The 24,245-nt window shown below is 48.9% G+C and overlaps 1 protein-coding gene across 1 annotated transcript in view; it reads left to right on the top strand.

The window, feature by feature from the left end:
• Nucleotides 1-11,047: 11,047 nt before the first annotated feature.
• The window catches only part of ADAMTS16 (ADAM metallopeptidase with thrombospondin type 1 motif 16), a 145,487-nt gene continuing 132,289 nt past the window's right edge, over nucleotides 11,048-24,245 (top strand). The window contains exons 1-2 of the mRNA XM_032337819.1: nucleotides 11,048-11,147; nucleotides 18,051-18,376. Coding sequence (XP_032193710.1) covers nucleotides 11,135-11,147; nucleotides 18,051-18,376 — 339 coding nt within the window. The 5' untranslated portion in view covers nucleotides 11,048-11,134. The remainder of the gene's footprint in view (nucleotides 11,148-18,050; nucleotides 18,377-24,245) is intronic.

The raw sequence follows: 24,245 nt of genomic DNA, 5'->3' as shown, positions 1-24,245 counted from the left end.
AGAAATGACCTAAAGCAGCTGGCATTTAGTATACGAACTTGACTTTCAGCTTAAGAAGTAATCAAAAAGAAACATCAAGGAATGCAGAGAAAAGGAAGCACAATAAAGAAAAAACTAGCATGAATACTTAAATATTATTACTCTAGGAAAGGAAGCAGTTTTCTTTCTCAGTAGGTTCCTCCCCAGTGAAGACTAGCTCCTCTGTTTTTACTCTGTCTTAACCGCAAGCTCACAGCCCACACATTACTTTCTTCTTATTTTTTTTAAGATTTCATTTATTTGAGAGAGAGAGAGACAGTGCAAGCAGGGGCAGGGGCACAGGGAGAGAGGGAAGCCATCTCCCCACTGAGCAGGGAGCCTCATGCGGGACTGGATCCCAGAACCCTGAGATCATGACCTGAGCCGAAGGCAGAGGCTTCAGGCACTGAGCCCCCCACATGCCCAATTTCTTTCATTTTAGAGCCGAGTCCAGGACACACGGAAGCCCCCACCAGATTCTTCGTCCCGTGCACCCATGAGGAAGCAGGTGACCGTGCGGCGGCCGAGAACTCTCCCAACAACTCCCAGACCCTTGCAAACACTGCCCTGTGGCGCTGGGCAGGGTTTACGTTGCCGGCATCGGTGCTGTTCTTCTGGCTCTGATTTGGATCTGCGTCTACGGACCCATCCAGGAGGAAGCTTTTGTTAGCACAGATCCGCAAACCCACCGTATGGCAGGACTCGGAGTCCCACGCATGTTGGCACTAGACCAGACACCCGCAGAGCGGGAAGCTGACAAGAGGACAGGTTGCTGAGGTGTGGGAGCAGCTCACACGCCCAGTCCTCCAAATCAAGCAGCATCTCGAAGGGCAGACTGCTCTGTCCTGCCGGGACATCTGCCAGGCCGCCGGACTCTCCTCTGTTAAATCTGCCCCAGGTCTGTTGGGCCTTTGCTCTTAGCATTTTTCTCTGTGCCAGAGGGCAGCCCCCCCCCCCCGGAGCCACTCCGTCCTCCTCCTCCGCTGGGCTACTCTGCCCCAGCTCTGCACCCTGGCCTCCCTCCCTGGTTTGGGCCGTTTCCTGGACCTGAGCCACCTTTCCTCCTTTGCATCCTGACTCTGCCCTGAAGCAGGGCAAAGGAGAAGCCTACATCATTTCAAATGTGTGGGCTGACCTCGAAAGCCTAGAACCTGCTTTGTGTTCTGCAGTACAAACTTTCAAACTGTCTTCTCTGGGTAAGGGGCCCAGGATCTGGACAGGAAGAAGGACCCAGAGATTGGATGTCAAAATTCTGCTAAGTGTCTAAAAAGACGTGCTGAAGGGTCAGAGTGTGAGGTTTTTCAGGACAGGCTGGAAGAGACAAGCTCCTCCGTTACCGCTCAGGACAGTGTGGGAAGCACGGATGTCTTCGAGCCTCCTGAACGGTGTAAGACAGTTGAAGGGAGACCTGCTCCCTCCTGCAGCCCTCCTAGCAGGGATGGGGCCTGCCCGGTGCTGGGCCGCAGGGAGGGAGAGACGCAGAGCAAGCAGATGTCACGGGAGCGAACAAGCAGGGAGCCAGGCGCTCTGGGGAACAGAAGCTGCGAGCCAGGTGACAGGGAGGGAGAGAAAGCTGGGTCAGTGGATAGGCCAGGATCATCTGCTCTAGAAAGGGGCGTGTGATGAGTCTTAAGATGTGAAAAGATAGAGAAAATCATGGTGTTGCCAAGACTGTCTGATCAGCTGTGCTTTCTTCTGCAAATTGACTCCTTACGGTGTGCGTTGACCTCCACGGAGTGTCTCTCCCTGCTAAGAGGGGCCTGCCCAACGTCTGAGGCAGCTAGAGTTGAAAGATTTAATTTGTCTTACTTATTATACATTCAGTATAATTCCACATTGTGCTGAAGGATGCGATCCCGTCTGTACACTCGCCAAGTTTCAGAAACACCAGCCAAACCCACTGGTTCTTTGGAGGGAACAGGTGGAGAAAGCAGGAGATGGACACACTGCTGCTGGCGCTCTGCGGCAAAAATCGTGAATTCAGATTCCCCCCAAAATGAGGACTCGCTTATCCGGAGTCAACGGAATCATTTGTATCCTGGGGATTTCACACACCCACAGCTAGTTTTGCCCATAAAAGCAATGCTAACTACACCAAAAACTAATGAGGGATTCTATGTTGGCTAATTAAATTTAAATTAAAAAAAAAAGTCGCATTACAAAGGTGGTGATAAATGCTCTGGTCCTAGTCTGTAAAATAGTTATCATGTGGTTACCGATTTGGAATTTCATAATCTGGGAACTTGGATTTTTTCGTCTCACAAAGATAGAAGGAGACAGCTGAACAGAAATTGCTCAATAACGGAGTCATGACATTAATTAGTTGTACAGGGCAGGGTTTTCCACTTGAATCTGTCCCAGGGCATTAAGCACAGTACAAACTGGTGTTTGTAACAGTGTAGACGAGATGCTTTATCTCTGGAAATTATCCAGACTTTCCCCAGATTCTTTTGCAAAGAGCAAGACTGGGTTCTTCTCTCCCATGAGCTTTTTGAGGCTGGTGAGCAGTTTTTCTGGTTATTCAAGGTACTTACAAATGAGATGTGATATGGGAAAACGGAATCAGATTGGTCACAACAGATTTAATGTGCAGTTTTTGGCCTTCGGTCTGCAGAAATGCTAAATTCTGTTCAAGAGATGCAATCTTTCTTCTGGAAGAATCACTGGAATAATTTCCCGTGCAAATCGACTGGATTTGGAAGCAAACGTTGGAGCAAGGGAAACACTGATGTTCATGCTGGATTCGGTCTTTACTGACCTGATACTGCCAACTCCACTTTTCCATTTTTTTTCATTTAATATGTACTATTTTTCATTTAAATGCATTAAATTCCATTCATACTGAAAATTTCCTAAACTTACGGAGCAATCGCTACATCCTGGGCATTGTTCTCGGTCCTTCATAAATAGTAACTACGCTCATCCTCCTACCCAGCTGGAGTAGGTTTTACCTTTATTGTGTCCACTAGAAGGACGGGAAAATGAAGTGTCCTTCAAGTTAGGAGACATGCCCAGGTCCTATCCTGGCATTCTCCACCTTATATTTTCCTGACAAAGATTTTAATTTAATTCAATGTTGATCAAATGGTTAATTTAATATTTAAGCTTTCTTTAGAAGTATATGTGTACTTTTAAGTGCATATGGTTGAATTTTACTTCCACAACAGAATCTTAGACTTTGGTTTTTGGTATTTTTCCTTTATGTATACCTGACACTTAGTTTCAAGGGTTAAGATGTTGTTTCATAATAAGCAAATTTTGGGCGCCTGGGTGGCTCACTGGGTTAAGCCGCTGCCTTCGGCTCAGGTCATGATCTCAGGGTCCTGGGATCGAGTCCCGCATCGGGCTCTCCGCTCAGCAGGGAGCCTGCTTCCTCCGCTCTCTCTCTCTCTGCCTGCCTCTCTGCCTACTTGTGATCTGTCTGTCAAATAAATAAATAAAATCTTTAAAAAAAAAATAAGCAAATTTTATCTATTTGAAGGATTTTTTTTGTTTTCTCTTGTCACTCCTGTGCCTTCTCATTTTCATTTTTCTGTTGTTAGCCTCTGTCTTTTTTCTATATATTCAAAATCTCATTATTTTTCTCTCCTCATATATTCTTCTTATCTTTGCCACCAGCATTATAAAAGGATTTTAGCTTCATTCTGTGATATTCGAAGTTATGAATAAAGGAGCACATGTGTATAAAGCAGATTCTTTCATCCGTAGGATAGCATTTCAGGAGAATTTCATTTTGCTTTTTTCTGCCCCTTCTTCCCTTTTTCTTGAAAATATTATGTGGAATATGAAACCCAGTACTTTTATTAGCCTCATTTAGTTATACATACATAGGTATATATGCTGACTTTTTCCATAATTGCCTTTGTAGTTCTATAATGGCAAAAGTTATCCAAACTCCATTTACCTATTTTAAACCCTCCTCATGTAACACCATATCTCCCGAATAATAAACACATTAGTATCTAGATCTCTGCAAAGCTGGAAAAACAAAACAAACAAAACATACCCACGATATTCCAGGCAAACGAACCGACAAAATGCAAGTCAGACACATCCTGAGAAAACGCGAAGACGCAGGTTACGCCTAAGAGGAACCAGGCTGAAGAGCAAGACAGGTTACCGCGAACATAAAACCAAACTAGCTTGCAGACTTGCTCTCCTCTGCAAAAGCAAATACCAGATCACAACAGTGATACGTTTGAAAGAAAAAAAAAATGCTGTGGTTTGGGCATTTAATTCCAAGTCCCCCTTGTCATGACTCAGGGAACAGAGACACATTGTGCTGTTTGCGCCTGCTGTCCCTCCCCAGTGACAGTCAGACTTGCTCCAACCTTCCATCCTCTTCTTGAGGACACGCTGCTCCACAGTGACCTCCACTCCTGTGGTTGCCGGGGGAGGAGGGGCCGTGCAGCCCAGAGAGCTCGGTTCAGCTGGAAAGGTCCTCATGGCCTGACTGGACACAGCAGAAAGGACACCAGGTGACCTTAAGTCTGGAAGCTGGGATTGTCATTCAGGAATTCACTGGAGGATTCACTGTGTGGATACATTGGCGGGGGGAGGATCTGGGGGGAAAGGGAAGGAAGAAAAATGGAAAAGAAGAAATCTGATGATTATAAAAGGGAAACGAGAGAAGCAGTGGGGGTGGTGGGTGCACTCTGGAGGGCCCCGGGCCAGCCCCAGGTGGCAGGTGCCAGCCCACAGGTGGACCTCAGACTCCCTGCCCGGCCGGACTACACCTGCTTCCGGACCAGGCAGCGGGGGTGGACGGACGCTCACTGCTATGCGCCGGGGAAAATGCAGAGAGCAGCAGCTAGACGCTGTCCAGGGAATTTGACTGTCACTTAATATCATTTGAATCCATTAATTTAAAAAATGAGGGCCATGTACTATATGTCTCCTTCATTTCCTTGTTCTAGTAATTCATTCCAAATTCATTAAAAAATGTGTCTCCTCCAGTTGGGGAAGAAGAGGATGGCTCTTCCCCACGCGCTGTCCGAAAAGCAATGTTCTGGGTATTTTCTTCTCTGATGGTGCCTCCTCCAGACTCACACTGTTCCTGCTTTTCCTTAGATTTACTAGGAACGGCTTCCCCATTCCTACACAATGACAGCCCGGAGCGACGTTTTCTGTCTCTGCCCTGCTGTTGTCAGGACCCGGTCCGTGAATGCGCTGGGACAGGACGCAGTCCAAGAAAGGGACATGATTAACAAGAAACTCCTTCCAATAAGAGTGTTTTTGAACTTTTTTTCCATACAGTTAAAGAACATGCTCCCTCCTCTCTTCTTGAGGGGAGCTCTGGGAAGTGGACTTCTGGGGCTCATCTCCATCCCCTCTGCCACTGCCACTCGGTGTCCCCAGGAAGGGGTCACTCATTCAGCTGGGGAGTTTGGAAGAAGAAGCCGGGCCTGATGACCTCTCCTAGCCTCCTTCCCTCTCGGGAGCTTGTGCCCCTCGTTTGGTGGGTCCCTGTGGTAGTGCCTAGATGGAGGCCTTCAAAACGGGGGGGGGGGGGGGGGGGTGGCTGGAAAGCCTGAGGTTTGGGGGAGGAGCACACTGAAAGTCCAGGAACCTTGAGGATATCATCAAGGGCAGCAAAAGTACATGTGGAGAACGTTTGGGGTGGGCTTTGGGGTTTTGTTGTAGTACTGGAGTCCTCACAGGCTATGCAAATGTTTGGTTTGGCCAAACATTTCCTTCAGGGGGAGCAGGTCCCAGAGGGCACGACCAGGCCCACAAGCAGCTCCTCAGCATCTTTATCAACGATTTCTCTTCCAACCGCTCGCTCTCCCCGCTTGCTTCCCAGATGCTCCCTGAAGCCTGTGGCCTCCGTCAGGTCAAGACAACTGTGGAGAGGCCAGCTGAGTACTTACTGCTCCTCGTGAATTCATTTCTCTACCTGTTTACAGATGCGGCGTGTTTAGTGGTGACTGAGGACAATCAGGGCAACATAAGGAGTGTTTCATTAAGTTCAAACATTCAATGCAAAAAGCCTTCTTAATTTCGAGTTAATGCATTTACCGTATTTTTCTTACCTTAGGGAAATGAAGCCTGGTCACTGGAGGCTGGTTTTCTTTGCGAGTTTTCCTTTGGGAATTTTACGAGGCTGTAAAACCTGGAACTCTGCTCCACATTCACTGCTGTCTGTCTTGGCAGCGTGTTGCGTACTTATAATATCTTGATTATTCTTAAATTGTTCTCATTTGTGCAATCATCTACTTTGCAACTTCTGCAGATCCTATCTCTTAGATAAACTTAGTGTTGTTCATTTGTCCACAAAGCCACAGTCACATGCTGTCCAAGCCACTGTCATTTCTCACCTGTTTTCAGAGCAGCTGTCCACCTTGGTGCCCATCTCTAGCTTGACCATGTAGAATCCCTTCCCTACTCTGATTCTACGACCCCCAAGGAAACCCTGGCCATCCTGTGCCATGACGTTCCTGGTCCATTCATGAAGATCAGATGAGCGTCCCACAGGAGGCAGAGGGAAAGAAGGAGCTGGCCGTGCATAAGGTGTGTATGAGCGGAGATCCCTCAAATCTGTTAACAAAACCTAAGGCAGAAATGGGAGAAACACTGGCAGCTGTGGCCACAGAGAATGACAATTTTTATGTTCCAGAGAGATACAGAGACCACAAGAGAGCAGACGGTTGCTTGGCAAAGGCATGTTGGAGAGGCGAGTGGGACCTGACCCAGAAGAGGCAGGTGTGACCCCAGGAACCAGATCACACCCACCATGATGGCTGCTTAAAGAGGACGCACAGGGTCCGCTGAGGCAGGCTGCAGGCAGCCATCAGTGCGGACAGCTCCTGCCTGCGATCAAGGGCAGTCAAGCCTCCTGAGTCAGAAGGATGGGGTGGAAGGGGGTTTCTGAAACGAAAGGCTAGGGAGGGAGGGTTGGCAAGAGAGGAGATGGGTTACGTAGTCGGAAATGCTCTTCCCTGAAACATTCTGGCAGCCATTTTGATTTGGGGGCAACTTCATGCTTTTGAGGGGTTTCAACATGACCTCCTTCAGGAGGCGGAATTAAGTTTCTTGAAACTGTTGTTACTTCCTGTTTGGAAAAGGACTTGCCTTCCATGACATAAGAACGTGGAATCCCGCAGGAGAGGAGACAGAATGGAAGGGAAACACACGGAGCAATTTACTCACTTACCAAGTACTCACCACTCTTGATTTCCGACTCTTGACTTCAGGTCATGTCATGCTCTCAGGATCATGAGTTCGAGCCCTGCATTGGGCTCACACACTGGGCATGGAGCCGACCTCAGATTCTCTCTCCCTCTGCTCTTTTCTGTCTGTAAAATAAAAAAACAAAAGAGAAAAAAAATCTATGTATAATAATGACTATAAACCTATCATAAATAATAATTATAACACTAAATCATTATATTTTATATAATAATCTAAACTAATAGTTGAGCTAAATTTCTAGGTGTTTAATGATAAAGGGAAAGGGGCTTATTAATGCCACACTTTGCCGGTAGGAATCGAACCTTGTCTGTTGCACTGCTTCCCAGTTTCCCGCTGGCTTCTTGCTAAGAGTCAAGTCTCAAAGGAAGGGAGGAGACCAGCTTCTGGAGCGGAGCCCATAGCAGACTCAGCTACTGACCCTGAGGTCAGACTCAGCTACTGACCCTGACCCTGAGGTCCTGGGGCTTCTGATGGACCCTTGGGCTCACAGACCAAAGCTGTGATAGCCTCTTAGCCTTAGCAAGCGGCTCGGGTCCAGCCCGGACTCCCGTGGGTCTCCAGAGGAAACACAGGGCCTGCATCCCACCTGTGGCCCACTCTGGAAAAATGGTTATTCCGGCAGCTCCTGATTTCCTAAATTGCACTAAGTCAGACTTCAAGGTCAGCTCTAAATGTCAGATCGTCCACAAGACACAGGCCCTGCCCTCGGATCTTTCACTTCGGGAATTTAAGTCTTCTGACATCAAACACGGCCTTTTCTTGTTTCTGAATATGCTATTGTCTCACACTGTGGAGATACTCTTTCCACTTGTAAGCCTATAAAGCCTCTTTTAAAAAAGGACTGTGGGGCCAGACCCCGCTGACCCCACCACAAGTCAGTTCAGAAAGCAGAGATCTCACCCCACCCCCACTTCTGATGCCGATTTCGAATCTGGCTGTTACCTGTCAAATGGCTGTGGCTTGGAAGGGCCCACTCCGCAGGTTCAATTAATTTGCTAGAGTGGCTCACAGAACTTAGAGAAACATTTTACTCCCCAGGTCACTGGTTTATTATAATAGAATGTAAGTCAGAAAGAGCCAGGTGGAAGAGAGGCATTGGGCAAGGTCTCGGGGAAGGGCACGGGGCGTCTGTCCAGTCTCCGAAGCTCTCTGTTCCTGCTTCTCTACCTGTTCACCCTGGGAAGCTCTCTGAACCCTGTTCCTTGGGGGTCTTCATGGACCTTCATTATATAGTCAGAATTGATGAAATCACTGGCCGTGGGTGATGGAACTAAGCCCCAGATCGAGTCTCCCCTTCCGGGAGAGAGAGGGGGTCAGGAAGGAGAACTGAAAGTTCCAGCCCTCTCCACAGGAGGCTGGCACTCCAGGCCTCCAGGCCTCCAGCCCCCTGCAGCCCATGCAAAGTCACCTTGTTAGGATAACAAAAAGCCCCTTTGGGGGTCTCTTTTCTTAGGAAATTCCAAGGATTTTAGGAGCTCCATGGCAGAAATGGAAAGACCAACTATATGTACTTTATTGGAAATCACAACTCCCACCCCCTCCACCTTGTTTCAAGGCCTTTCTCATCCCCAGGCCAGCAGGCTCCCTCTGCTCCGCTCCCAGCCTGGCCCCAGGCCAGAGTTTGCTCCGTGTCATAGAGGACACAGCCCTGGTCTGGGATGAGCACGGAATTCAGTGAACGGCTAAAAGAACTGGAAAACACTCGTCACTGTAAGGGATATGGTTTCTTCCAATGGAAAGAGACTCATTGGGTATTACTCAAAAAGAAAAAAAAAATCCTAAAACTGAATCTTTTTACACCAGCCATTCTTTTTTCATTCCATCTGTTTAAACACATAAAAAAGAACCCTGTGTGTCTTCATGTGATCTTAGCTAGACTTGGAAAACCTGATGCCCGTGCAAGTTACGTTCAACATAATTAGCAATAGTTCGAGATCTGTATTTTTCAAGCACGTGAGGCCCTGGACAGAAGGAACAGCAGCAGCCTCTTGCCTAACCCAAGCCAGACCCCGAGGCCTGCCCAGCCACACCAGCCTCTGGTTCCCCTTGGGGGAGCTCCTTGTCTGGAGCTACAGGAAGGGGAGGTGACAGGTGTTTTGAAGACCACCCCTGATGCAGCCCTTTTCATAAAACTGTTTTCATTTTAAGGAGTGTTTTCAAATAAATGAATATGAGAGAAAGAGAGAGAGCCTGCGAGCCGGTCGCTGCTCAGCCTGGGGGCTCATCTCTCCAAGCCCCAGATATCTGGCACTTCCAGACTGCCAGCGGTCAGAAGCCCCGACAGGCTCAAAGCTGGCTGGGCAACGGAAACCAGAGTCGCCAGTCACTTCCTCTCCAAATGTGCAAAAACCCGCAAATCTGGAATAAAGTGAATGGGAGGGATACTGGAACCACAGAAAGAGGAGCCCAGCCCTCCAGGGCCTGCAGGAGGTATGCGTTCAGGGAGGAAAGGGCAATCAGTGGAGCACAGTGACCACAGGCAACGCAGGTGGGGAGAACACGCACCAGCACAGGTGTGCACGCCCACACAGGTAAACACACATGCACACGCGTGCACGCACGCCCACACAGGTAAACACGCACACGTGTGCACGCACAGGTGGGTACTGGGGCGCATCCGCACTCACATTCAAACACACACACACATGCCTTCACACACACCATCACAGGACACTGTACTTACTGCCAGATCAGGGCTTAAGCCCCTGGGGCTCCCTGGGCCCTTGCAGCCCTGACCCCCAGCAGGGCCCACAGGGATCCCCACCCCCAGGGCCTCCTAATGGATTGGCTACACTCGGATTCTCAGCAGCGGGGGCACACAGGCTCTTCAGGGCGGGTGGCCCGGGGTCAGGAGCGCCTGGACATCCCAGGACTGACCAGGAGACAGACCTGGCTTCTTCGATCCCCCTGCCCTCCCATCACCTCCGGAGCCCAGAGCTACACCGCTTGTGCATACCCAGAAGACACACCAGGCTCTGGGCGCCGCCGCTGTCCCGCACTGATCTCCCACTGGAGCGGGAGGGGCAGCCCAGTGGGGCCCAGGCGCCGCCCAGCCGGATCAGCCGCAGCAGGTGTCTGGCCCTGGGGGTGCGGGCCGGGCAGTCCCTGCGCGGGGCTGCGCGACTGCAGGTTCGCGGGCACCTGCGGGGTGGCTTCTGCCGCTCACATTCCGAGCCCCGGGGCCACCGCCCAGCCGCAGGGATCCTCCCCAGCCCCCCTCCCGTCGGTGTCACCCCGCCGCCCGCTTTCCTCGGCCTCTGCCCTCCCCCCCTCTCTCCCCTCCTGCCCTCCTCCTCCGGCTCCCCGCCCCCGCGCCCCGCCGACTCCTCCTGCTCCCTCGTCTCCTCCCCTCGTCGCCGATCGTCGCCGCCTCCCCTGCGCTCCCTCCTCGCCCGCCGCTCCCCCACGGTGCGGGCTGGTGCTCCGCCGCCGCCCCCGCCGCCGCGGCCGCCCCTCCGCCCCCCGCGCCGCCCCGAGCCGCAGTGATAACCCCGCGCGGGCGGCGGAGGCGCCGCGGGGAAGCTGCTGCGCGCCGGCGTGCCCGGGTCCTCGGTGCCCACTTGCAGCCGCCGGGCCGGGGCCATCCCGCGGCCCCCGCCACCTGGAGCGCCCCGGGATGGAGCGGCGCGTTCTCCTCGCCGGGACGCCGCGCGGGCGCGGGGCGTGGGGCGCGAGGGGCGGCCGGGCCCTGCGGGTGCCCGGCTGCGCGGCGCTGTGCGTGCTGCTGCTGGCGCAGGTGGCGGTGCAGGTGAGTCCCCGACGGCGGGGGCGGGGTGCCCGCGGCTCCCCGGCTGCAGCCCGGTCTCACCGAGGTGTGGCCGCTGTTTTCCAGCAGGCACCTGCGTGCTCCGTGGGACCCGCGCTGAACTCGCCGGGGAGCCCGAGCGTCTGGCGTCCTCCAGGCTCCGCGAAGCGGCCGGACTGGATGGAAAAAGACGGTAAGTCTGCGGGGAAGAGGGGCTCCAAGTCCTCCGCAGGTAGCGCTGGCTTGCCAGGTGCAGCGGGTGACCCTACCTCCGGAACTGGCCCCGGACGCTGCCTCGCTTTCCCGCCTTCCAGCAGCGCCGGGGAGTCGACTCCCACCGGGGCTGGTTGGTGTTCCCTGTGAATCACTAACGCGCACCCGCGTTATTGCCGCGAGCGGTAGGCGAAAAAGCAAGGAATCCACACTCAATAAGAACATTTAAAAAGCAAGGACTACCTCCAGAGGTTTTACTATTTCGTGCATTCTGGAAATTAGAAAGCTCATACTCCTCCTCTCCCCACCCCTCCGCCCCCTCCTGATCCTCCTCAGGCTTTTTATTTTAAGATCATTTATTTAAGTGGGCAGAGAGGCAGGCAGAGAGAGAGGAGGAAGCAGGCTCTCCGCGGAGCAGAGAACCCCATGTGGGGCTTGATCCCAGGACCCTGAGATCGTGACCCCAGCCCAAGGCAGAAGCTCAGCCCACTAAGCCACCCAGGTCAGGTGCCCCCTCCTCAGGCTTTTTAAATCGAAGCCTGTCTGTATACCCTGACTACAGAGCAGGAGTCGGGAGAAAGCCGTTTTTGCTCAGTACTGACGGTGTTAGCATGAAAGTGGGTATTCTTGGGGAGTTGGGACATCATTGAAATATAGTTCATGGGCGTGCCTGGGTGGCTCAGTGGGTTAAAGCCTCTGCCTTCCGTCCTGGGATGGAGCCCTGCATCGGGCTCTTTGCTCGGCGGCGAGCCTGCTTCCTCCTCTCTCCCTCTCTGCCTGCGTTTCTGCCTACTTGTGATCTCTATCAAATAAATAAATAAAATCTTAAAAAAAAAAAAGAAATATAGTGCATGGGACGGGTCATTAGCGTTTGGAGACATGCTGGGCAATGCCCATACGTTCCGCTGTGATTTGTCACACAAGTCTGATCGGTTTGCAATGTGTGATTTTACTCGTGCTGTTGGCAAGTGGCGATTGCCAATTTCACTTGTCCTGGGGATGGTTGTCTCTGCCCTCAGCCGCCTTGGATGAAAGGGAAGGCAGGTGTGGGGTGTCAGCTGCTGAGCTCTATCGTTGCAATTGTTTCATATTAGCACTTGGCAACATTTCCAACAAGTGTTAGTATTTTAGAGGAAGAACAAGATTTGATGATCCTAATGTATTCTCAGAAAGTCTAAAAAAATGAATAACAAACTTTTTAATATAGTTGTCGTATAAAGACAGGAATCTGACACATGCATTAGCTGTTTGAATAAAGTCCTGCTGAAGGAGGGCACGGACATCTGTAAGCACAGCGGGAGGCGGGGATCGCGGAACAGAAGACCTTAAGGACCAGCAGAGGGCGCTGGGTGTCAGTGATAGGAAACACTTAGAGGTCACTTTCTGCTCTGGAATTGCTGGAGAAAGTTAATTATCAGTCTATGTAAAGGTCATCTTCTTGGGCTTGGCCTTGTCTTCTTTCATGTTTCTCTCGAGGTGCATTCCACAATATAATTATCCATATTGGATTTTTCCCTCCACACGCACTTCTGAAAGAAGACATTTTTTTGTAAAAATTCTAGTTTTCTAAAATCATGAAAATTCCTGAAAGTCTCAGGAGATTTCTCAGAGGACTGTGTCGCATTTTATAGAAAATATGTTTTCTTTAAGGTAGAAGCAATATAGACAGAGAACCTTTTCCAGAAGGAGAAGGCAGAGCCTTCCTGCCCAAGTGAGCTTCCCCTGCTCCTTGCCAGGACAGACTCCTGTGAGGTGGACTCCAGCCTGGCTGGCGTGGGGCTCGGATCACCTGGCATCTAGGCTGGTGTCACACGCCAAGTGTTGCCAGGACAACCACATACCTCACTTGGTCAGAAACTGGAGGGGAAGGTGTGAGCCATCATCAGAGCAGTCCTAGCTTAGTGGACACACTAAGCCCCCTACCCACCTTCTGTGTGTTGGAGGTCTTTATTTTTTTTTTAATTTTTTTAAAGATTTTATTTTTTTAGTGTTCTAAGATGCATTGTCTATGGACCACACCCAGTGCGCCATGCAATCCGTGCCCTCCTTAATACCCACCAAAGGCTCACCCAACCCCCCATCCCTGCCCCTCCAAAACGCTCAGTTTGTTTCTCAGAGTCCAGTCTCTCATGGTTTGTCTCCCCCTCCAATATCCCCCAATTCACTTTTCCTTTCCTTCTCCTAATGTCCTCCATGGTACTCCTTATGTTCCACTAGTAAGTGAAACCATATGATAATTGACTCTCTCTGCTTGGCTTATTTCACTCAGCATAATCTCCTCCAGTCCTGTCCATGTTGATACAAAAATTGGGTATTCGTCCTTTCTGATGGAGGTGATTGGAGGTCTTTAATGATAAATGGCCAAGTGGAGAAAGTGGGTTTCACTAAAGGGCTTTCATTGATCTTACCGGGAGAAAAGAGTCAGCTCAGTAGGTTCCTTGTCTCCCTGTAGAACAGTAGAGCCCAGGTACACTTTATGTGACTGCTGGATATCTAGGCATCTTTTATACAAATGGATTTTGGAATCACTCTTTTTGGCCAGAAGGTTATTTCATGCATAATTGGGGCTGTGATTGCCAGTTTTCCTGTGTCTGAAGCAGTTCAGCAGCGGGAAAGAGAATGCCCTCTGTTCCTTTTTTTTTTTTTTTTTCTTTTCTGCCCTCTATGCTTGATGCCACAACAGATAACTAAACTATTTTCAGACATTAAGTACGCCCGTTTCATTTTGGCTGATTCAGAATTGTTTTTCCTTAGTGGGAGATTTTAATGCTTTTCTTCCAGATTTGCCTTTAAAAATAAATATAGTGGCTCTTGTTGAGAGCCAAGAGATATCGCATATTTGTTAGCATTTGATTCTAGACTAAGTTACGCTTCCAAGGCAAGGTTTAGAAGTTCTCTAGAAAGGGGTTTCGTCGTACATAATAGAACATTTGTTTCTGTGTGTGCATTGGAAAATTGTATTGATTTGCTCTCAGACATTCGGGGAATGTGAGACAGGGTTGTGTCTTTCAGATGCACCTGTGGGGTGCTTGTCAATCTTTAACGACAGGCTCTTTGGAGCCCGGATTGAGGACTTTTCTGGTTCCCATGGGGTAAACACTCACAAGGTGGCTGCTTCCAAGCTATGGATGTGATGTCACTGAGTGCTGGGGCAGGAGGCAAGGAGCAGATCTGCTCTCTGCAGCTGCTGTGAACCTGCCCTGTGTGCTCAGGCGATCTATACCTCATGCATGCACTGTGAAACCAGGGTATTTTTGGACTTGAGGTTGTGGTCAGAAAACCTCTTGAAATCAAGGAGTTTGGACCACCAGCTGGAGCAGCCATATGTAAAGTTTTCCTCCTTAACCAAGGTGTAAAGGACATAGGTCTTACCTAAAGGATTCTCAAACAGGAGTGTCTGGGAGGCTCAGTCCCTTAAGCGTCCAACTCTTGACTTCAGCTCAGCTCAGGATGTCAGGGTTCTGGGGATTGAGCCCTGCACCTGAGGCCATGCTGGGCGGGGAGCTGGCTTGACCTTGACCCTCTGTCCTACTCCCTCCCTCCCTCTGCCCCTCCCCCAGCTCTTTCTTTGGAGCATGCTCCCTCTAGTTCTCTCTCTTCAAAATAGGTAAATAAAACCTTTAAGAAAAAGGTTAAAAAAATAAAGGATTCTCAGTGATTAGGACTCACACTATTTTTTTTTTTCTTGAAATCATGAGCCAATTTTTGTGGGGATTATAATATGATATTATAAGCTCAGAAATTAATGTTTTCAGTCTATTACAGTTAGGTATTGATTTATTTCCAGATAGCGACAGGACTATGACGAAATGTGATGCTTATTTTGTGCATCCGTTGAATTCTTCAGTGGTGAGCTTTTTCACATTCACTTACACATACCCAAGAATACACATTTGATAGAAAGGACTGTTGTGGGACTAAATCCAGACCCCCTCACCTCGGCGGTATCACCGTTTTGTCCCTGGAGTCTGTCCCGTGCACTGAAGACTGTAGCAGCCTCTCTGGATGGGGTCCGTAGATCCCAGGAACACCACTGTCCCCCTCCCACTCCGTGGCAGAGGGAGATGTCTCCAGACATTTGTCTCCTGGGGTGTGGGAGGGGAAACACTCTGGTCGAGAATCAGTAGACTAAATTGAAAAAACGGGTCTTCTTCCATCACAGGTTCACTTCCTCATTCTTCGGAACCGATTGTCATTGGTCACAAAGTGTGGCTTCGCTGTTTGTGGAGCCGGTGGCCCGGGGCCAGCTCTACCAGTCCTCCAGAGCTGATTGTTACTTTCCTTTAAGTTTGGCAGAGCTGGTCACTGAAAAATGAGATGTATAAAGTTACAGGGAAATACGTCCTTTTAAAAACAAAATTAAAACATGCAAATCTCATCCCTCACATTTTTTGGCTCTTATCTGTGCGGTTAAGTTTCTTTGCATACATTCTGTCTGTGTGAGGGAGACGCTGCGTGTGTCCAGGTGTGCTACTGGGCAGCTCTTCCACACTCCGTGTTGAGTGACATCACGTTGGTGCTGGAGATCAGCCACGGTGGGGAATGGGCAAATGCGGTAACACAGGCCGTTTATTTGTTTTCCCCTGAGATGACAGGTCGTCTAGCGTTTATCAATAGGACCCTGTATATGTTTATGTAAAAGAGCCTTATCAGTCACTATTTTGAGAGTAGATACTCTATGTCCCCTCCAGATAAAGGAAGCATGTTATATGTTCTCCAAAACAAGGTCCTAAGAATATGGCTTATATCATCTGGAAACAATTTGATTTTTTTAAGTGGTAATCATCTTTTTATGTTTTAATTTGCTGATTAGCCAGTGTTTGGAAGACTCCACAGCCCCTGTTGGAATGGACACGGACTTGGAGTGAGGGGGAGAGGGTTCCCCTTAGAGCCCTGGGCGGCATGGTGACTGGGCAGCAAGGCCACGTGCACCAGCCTCCCGCCTCAGTCCAGGAAGCTGGGGACGCAGAAGGCAGTGGGGGATCCCAAGGTGGAAAGGCAGGCATGCGTCCCCTGTCTCTCAGCGTGGCCCGGGACAGGCCGCAGTCCCAGGCTTACCCCAGACGAGCCAATCCCTGACTTGCTTCCTCCTTTCTCCTGCTGCCGCGCACAGTTTAAGCAGGTTTGTTTCATTTTCCTGGTTTCCCAAGTAAAACAGGAAAGAAGCCCAGTGCATTTTGTCCTCTGGGACACAAATGCCCTGCTTCGCTGTAGATTTTGATGGTTGGCTGTCACGTGGTCTGTCCCAGTGTGCTGTCCGTGGTACCTGCTGATCCCTGCATGGCAGGACCAGGCCCCTGGGGTCGGAAATCGAAGCTCTTGCCCAGAGGACACAGCCTCCCTGGAATTGCCGAGGCCGGAGCTGAGCCTTTGGTTATCCTGCCACGGGATTGGTTTTGCCGCCGGGCCTGGACACGCACCCGCCACCGGCTTCGGCATGGGGGGCTCCCGACAGGACCTCACCACCCGAGGCCTGCTCTGCCTCTCCCAACCCACCACCAGCCATTTCTGACTGGCGCTGGCTGCCTGCTCTGTTCCAGCGTGAACTTTCCCTGTCCCTGTCGGCACAAGGACCTATGGACAGACACTGCACTGAAACAGATTGGTTGTAGAGAAAACCTCATTTCTCCTGAAAAAAATAATTACCCAAATACTGCTTATTTCTGACCAAATGTCATCTCTGTGTTTTACCTTATGACTCCCAGAAGAATGTACAAGTCGCCCTGAGGCAGGACAGGGCCCCTGTTATGAGCCTATCACAGGCTCCTGACGGCACATTTTGTAATGAAAGGAGCTATAAAGCGTCCTTCTGTGCTTTCCACAGAGAGGGAGACAACTTGGATGTATGCCAAAGCCACACTGGGACATCATCAGCTCCTGATGCTCTGCAAGCCTGTGGGTGCCCTGCAATCAGACAACCCCTTATTGACATTAGAAAAAATATATATGTATTTGAATGTGTTTTTGGCTAGCATACTATGAATCGGAGTGGGCAGGAGACCATGGTGCACACTGAGGAAGACCTTGAGTGGTGAACTCCAATGACGTGCCAGAAACTCGGGCCAGGAAGAAGTTGGGCGGTGGTTTCAGTGGGAGCAGACTGTGAAGGAAACATTAGCATCTGGAATATGTCTGCATACGGTTTGTAGGATTCTTTGATTTAACAGTTAACTATTAAAATATTAAACATCAAGGAATGTCCATCATAATTGTCTTTTTTTTTTGAAGATTTTATTTATTTATTTGACAGACAGAGATCACAAGTAGGCAGAGAAGCAGGCAGAGAGAGAGAGGAGGAAGCAGGCTCCCTGCTGAGCAGAGAGCCCGATGTGGGACTCAATCCAGGACCCTGAGATCATGACCTGAGCTGAAGGCAGCGGCTTAACCCACTGAGCCACCCAGGTGCCCCATAGTTGTCTTTTTAACTGCTTTCGGAGAAATGGTTGGTATTTTGAAGCTAAAATTTCTTGTCAGCACAATGAAGATTTTTGTAGAAAAACAAAAGAATGACTAAAAGAATATCTAGAGCCATGAATGATTACATGTTATCATGAGTACAAAGTAAAATTTATGAGATATAATCCTAGAGGTCTGTTTTCAGTTTTCTTTGGCCTATGATCCAGTTTTCTTTTGGAGTGCCTAGATATTGCCGGATTGGAAATAACACATTCTGGGGGCAGTGGAGACTTCCCTAAAGGCCACTTGGAAGATTTTCACTCCTGACTCTGGTTGTTTGCATCTTACAGTGTGGATCTGAGGTCAGCTTGATGCTTAAATTTCCTACCATCTTTTCTTACCAGGCGGAAGTGTCATTACATCCCGTGACTCCCTGAGTCTTTCCAGAACCCCACACGTACTCAGCCTTACTCTCTTTGTCTTTCAGAATATGACCTGGTATCTCCCTATGAGGTTGACCACAATGGAGACTATGTGTCCCATGAAATCACGCGCTCTCGGAGGAGGAGGAGGGGGCTGGCCCCGCTCATGGTGGAGTCTCTCCACCTTCGGCTGAAGGGCTTCAGGCACGACTTCCACGTGGAGCTGAAAGCTTCCAGCAACCTGATGGCTCCCGGATTTATGGTGCAGACCCTGGGGAAGGGAGGCACTAAGTCCGTGCACACCTTCCCACCCGAGGATTTCTGTTTCTACCAAGGCTCCTTACGATCCCACAAAAACTCCTCGGTGGCTCTTTCAACGTGCAGAGGTTTGGTGAGTGCAGCTTGGGTGCCCGTGGTGTGTGAAAGGGGAGGGGGTGCAGTTTCCCTTCAGGGATTGTAGCTGGTTCTGTTATCATGGCAGGACAGATCTCTTCGGTCTGTAAAAGCAGTAGGAAATCGCCAAGTAATGCTGTCTGAAATAGGTCAGTCTGCCACTGTTGGCGCATTTGGCGGCAGTGCCCGCGCCCAGACTTACGTTGTTGTTTTTACAAGAACCTGGGAAGAGCCCCAGCGTGAAGATTGCTCTTCGAACGCACGGCCAGGTCTGATGTCACGAACTCCCCAGCGGACGGTTCCCCCATAGCTTACTGGCCCATTGCTAGTGCTGCAGGGATGTCTTCATTCCAAATAGAACAACAGTACGAAACTGACTGGCCAGCCGGATTGTTTGATCAGGTGCTTGGAAGCACTTTGGAAGGGTGTGTTGAGGATCACATACTTAGAGATCATGGTGTTTGCCCAAATGCGGTGATGAATCCAGAGCCAGGCAGTCCAAATCTCGTGGGACCAATGATTCCTTGGTACTTCCCCATTTTCTTAGTATCTAATGTAGACACTGAACATCACTTGAATGCTTCCAGTGATCCCATTTGTTGGGGCCCTATAGTGAGGAGCATCTGGTCCCATTGAGAAGATGCCTGCCTTCCTCAGGCTACCCCAAGCCAAAATCTTTTTTTTTTTTTTTTTTTTTTAAGTACACCATGAATTTATTGAAGCAGGGTTGATTAAGAAAATGTCAAGCTCAATTATTTTTTTTTAATTTTTTATTTTTTATAAACATATATTTTTATCCCCAGGGGTACAGGTCTGTGAATCACCAGGTTTACACACTTCACAGCACTCACCATAGCACATACCCTCCCCAATGTCCATAATCCCACCCCCTTCTCCCAACCCCCCTCCCCCCAGCAACCCAGCCAAAATCTTAACGCCTTGTCTTTTAATTTTCTTAAAATATTTCCATATTTTTAGGGAAGAAAACCTTAGTGGATACTTAGAGTCATGAGTACATAAATCGGTCATACACGGATGAATGAGACATGATTTAGTTAGCTGAGCAAATGTGTGTGGCCAAAATCCTTTAAGGTCTTGACCATAGTAAAGTTTTGGCAAATAAATTTTTGAACATTTATTACATTTCTAGAAGATGCCTTCAGTCTATCTTAAGTGTCTTTCTCTCTTTGGAAAGAGGGAATTCAGACTCTGCATCTCAGAAGGATTTTGTGCACAGGTGTGTGGACTTTGGATGCTGAAGGGGCATTCCTAACCAGACCCTTCAAATACTATGTATGTGCAAATGCTAAATCTTGTTACAATTTTTCAAAAAAATATTAACACCGGCTTCTCAAGGGAATTGGAAGTGGGTTGATTCCACATCTACTCTAATTTGTAAAGGGCTTTTGATTGGAGAATGGTTACAACAGGGTTTTGCCAATGACACGGTGGCGGTTATTTAGCATAAATTTTAGGACTGAAGACAATGTGGCTGATTTCTTCCATGTTCTCCCAAGAAAAACAGATCTTCCTTAATGAAAGGGCTGGAACTCTTCATATAAGCACTAAAGGAAGGGAATCTCTTCCTAGGCTTCCTTTCATGAAGGCTCGCACTGGAAATGGAAGCCATCCGTGCTGTAGGGAGGTGTGCCATGCCTGCAGAGCTCGTAGACTTGGATCTGTTTGTGAGATTGGGCGAGGTGCTTCCCGTGAACCCAGCAGGGATCCAGGCTTACTGAAGCGGGGGTCTCTGTGAGCCAAGGTCTCCCCCCCAATGGCTGAGCCCTGCCCTGGACTCTGTCCCAGGAGCAGCAGCTCGAGATTTCTGGTTCTCTTTGATCTCCACGGGAGTTAATGGCGCAAGTCATACGTGACAACTACACGTGAGATAAAGAAGTGAAAAAGAACAGGAAAAAAAAAAAAAACTTCTCGGATAATGAACCCTGGAATTTAATATTCTGGTCACTGGACTAGAAATCTGTATGCTTTCCCCATTCATCTGCCAAAGGCAGTTAATCCACTTTCACTGATGCTTTGTCTGTGGATGATCACAACAGAAATGACTGCAGCCACACTTATGACGGTGGGGTTCAGGGGCATTTGCTATGGGATAGGACAAATCAGAGGCATTTTATAGGAGGAAAAGGGAGGATGAGAAGCCCCTTTCATTAGCCAGATAATAAAAATACCGAATGGGGTCGTCCCTCGAGTAGCTGTCAGGTCCTTTGTTTCTGTCTTGATTGATGGCTCCCCAGTTGCTCATCTATCAAATCTCTTACGGTTTGAAGAGAAATGACATGTTTTTACATTAGAGGATGGCTCCGTTTTTGTTCTGACTGTTCTTGGGGTTTTTTGGTGTTTTGGGTTTTTTTTTTTTTTCCTTTTGGGTTTTATTTATTTATTTTTTTGGTTCTAATTAAGTCGCAGGTTCATCTCAATTAAGCCTTTTTCTTCTCCTCCTCCCCCTCCCCCTCCCCTCCCCTCCCCTCCCCTCCCCTCCCCCCCCCTTCTTCTCTCCCTCTCAGTGTCTCTGGTTGACCCAGCTATTTGCTGGAAGTCAGGTGCCCGTAGAATTCTCTTTGGTTTGACCTGTTGTCTCTCACACACCTTTGTAGATCCTAGCAGAGAAACCATTTGGAATACAAGATCCTTGGGAGGGGAGAAAAATAAAAATATATATCCTAGTCTCCTGGTTTTATCCGCAGTACGGAAGTCGTAAGCTAAACTGTATCGCTTGACTAAGGGCTTCACACCTTCAGGTAGAGAACATGGTTGACTGTTGTGAGACAGTGTGATTTCTGATGGGCAGGTAGGTACTAATTTTTACAAACATTTTCTGATGGACAGTTTTCTCCCGTGGTTCTCAGCTTTTGCATTGGGAAGCACTTTGCTGTAGTTCTTTAAAAACAAATATGAGGGGCGCCTGGGTGGCTCAGTGGGTAAAGCCTCTGCCTTCGGCTCAGGTCATGATCTCAGGGTCCTGGGATCGAGTCCCGCATCGGGCTCTCTGCTCGGCAGGGAGCCTGCTTCCTCCTCTCTCTCTCTGCCTGCCTCTCTGCCTACTTGTGATCTCTCTCTGTTAAATAAATAAATCTTTAAAAAAAAAAAACGAATATGAGGAACACCATCAAAGTTAAGAGCTGATGGCTTTATTTACAGTAAACAAATATTCTTGAAACTAAAATGAGTGCTTCCCTAAGGGTCTTGCGAATAATGAATGTGCTTCAGACCTGTGTTGTCTGATGAGAGAGGCAGGGAATGGGCAGTGCCACTACAGGGATGAAATAGGACACATCTGGATACCATGAGGGGCAGAGAGAGCTGGCGCCCTGCCTTGCTGGGAGGGGGCAGCATCTCTGTAAGGTTCTGGAGTAGTTTTGTCCAGCTGAACCCTCACGGTAGAATCGGGGTGTGACGCCTGGCGGAGGAGGCATAGACTGTCCCAGGAAAGCCTGTTAACATCTGTCAAGGTCATGGACTTCTCCACTGTACCATCCGTAAACCCTAGAAGGGCCTCTAACGTCATCCTGATAATTGCCACCAAGTACCTTGGCTCAAAGTATTTCATATTTCACTAAATAAGATTATTAAAAAAAAAAAAAAGGCAGTGAGTGTAATTCTTAAGTCTTTACCTAATTGATGTCACAGGTCTGTTGTGATCACCAGGCACAGGCAGGTGAAGTGTGACACACGGCATGTGCCTTTCCGGAATGACTGCATTAGTGACAGTGCAGGAAGCAGCGATGCCCAGGACAGTAGCAGAAGGTTCGACCTTAATTCACTGAGGACTTTGTGCCACGTGTTTGGCAAACAGCCTCACATTTGTTATGTCACTTAGCCTAATGACATGCCAACAAATAGGTTCTATTTTTTTAAAAGACAGCATTTTTGATATGTAATTCATACATCATAGAGAATCCCCCCCGCCCTTTGGAAATGTGTAGTTCAGTGGTTTGTATTCTATTTGTACAGAATTCTAGAAGCCTCACCACACCTAATCCGAGACTCTGCATCACCCCAGAAAGAAACCCCTGACAGTCCCCATCCCGCCAACCCCCATCAGTCCTAGACCCAGTAATCTCACTTTCTGTCTCTATAGATTTGCCCAATATGGTAATTTCTCATAAAGGGAAGCGTACAACATGTGGTCTTTTGTGACTGGCTTCTTTCAGTCACAGTATAGCATGTTCATGTTTCATCCACATTGTAACATGTATCAAAACTTTATTATTTTGGGGCACCTGGATGGCTCAGTCGGTTAAGCCTCTGCCTTCTGCTTGGGTCATGGTCCCAGGGTCCTGGGATCGAGCCCCACATCGGGCTCTCTGCTCAGCGGGGAGCCTGCTTCCTCCTCTCTCTCTGCCTGCCTCTCTGCCTACTTGTGATCTCTGTCTGTCAAATAAATAAATAAATAAATCTTTTAAAAAATTCATTATTTTTAATGTTTAATAACAACCTGCTATACATATATAACACATTTTTTTTTTATTTATCTTTGCGGCAGTTGACAGATACTATTGTTTGTGCTCTTTCTGTTTGTTGCGACCCGTGCTGCTACTTGTGCACAGGTTCTCTTGGAGACACGCGTTTCCTTGCTCCCGTGTTTATACCCAGGAGTGTCATTGCTGGGTCCTCTGGAAATCCTGTGTTTAACATTCAGAGGAATTTCCAGACCGTTCCACATTCGCTTTCCCATTCTGTATCCGCCCAGCCACGTATGCGGACTCCGACTTCTCATCCTGGCCAGCTCTTGTCCCCTCTTTTTACCCCAGCCGCCCGGTGAGCGAAGCCGCAGCTCACGGTGGCTCTGCGCGGCTGGCTGCAGATCCCTGGGTGGCAGCGGGGAGTGCCCCCTCCCGCATTATGGTTTCGTTGCTGGTTTCTCCTTGCAGCACTTTGACGATGCGCTCCGACTGCGTCTTCACTCTGCTGTTCGTCAGGAGAAGGCGGCGGTTTATCTCACGGCAGTTCTGCCGCGCATGGGAGCGAGGTGTTTTTGTTTTTCTTTTACGATTGTTCCAAGATTTTATTTTTTGTCTTTGTCTTTCTACATTTTGACCGTGGTGTGGACGCGTGTGGGTGTCTGTGCTCCTCCTGCGGTAACCCCGTGATCCACACGTTAGTGCGCCTGATGCGGTGCGCATTTCCTTCATTGGTTTCTCCCCCTGTGAGCTTCGGGTTACAATGTCTTCGGCGATTTATCTTCAGACCCACTGTTCTCTGCTGGCCGCTTGAACCTATGATGTTTCTGTAGTAACATCGTTTGGGAAGTTGTACTTTTTGACTCCAGAATTCCCATTTGGTTATTTATTTTTTTATAATTTCGCTTATTCTGTAACCCCTTAGGTGCAGTTCCCTTTGGTTCTGTGGACACGTTTATAATAGTTGCTTTGACATATTTGTCTGCTAAGCCCCACATCAGCGTCCCCTCAAAAGCAGTTACGGTGCCTGTCTGTTTTCATGTGGAAGGGTCACACTTTTCTGTTTCTGTGCATGTGTCCTAATTTTCTGCTAAAAAACACATTATATTTTATATAATAAAATAAATATAACTTATATATTATATTATATAAATAATATAATTTATATAAATAAAAATGAAATATGTTTTCTGCTAGAGAACATGTTCCAGGAACTCTGGAGATACTAGCCACACTCTGCTCCTCCGGGGCTTGCCTCTCCCTATCGGTGGAGCTCTGGATGAAGGTGTGGGTGCCTGGTCTTCTCTGCCCCGCTTCCCGGCCTGCAGCCTGTATGTCACAGGAGAGCTGGTGCGGGGCTGTTCGGGCTTCATTATTCTCAGCCTGCTGGGCCTGGACTACAGCTTCCATCCTAAGGGTAGAGCCTGCCTGTAGGAGACAGACTGG

This window comes from Mustela erminea, chromosome 3, assembly GCF_009829155.1.
Source record: "Mustela erminea isolate mMusErm1 chromosome 3, mMusErm1.Pri, whole genome shotgun sequence".
Lineage (NCBI taxonomy): Eukaryota > Metazoa > Chordata > Mammalia > Carnivora > Mustelidae > Mustela > Mustela erminea.
Note: the sequence above shows the minus strand (reverse complement) of the source record. Positions and strands in the feature narration are given on the sequence as shown.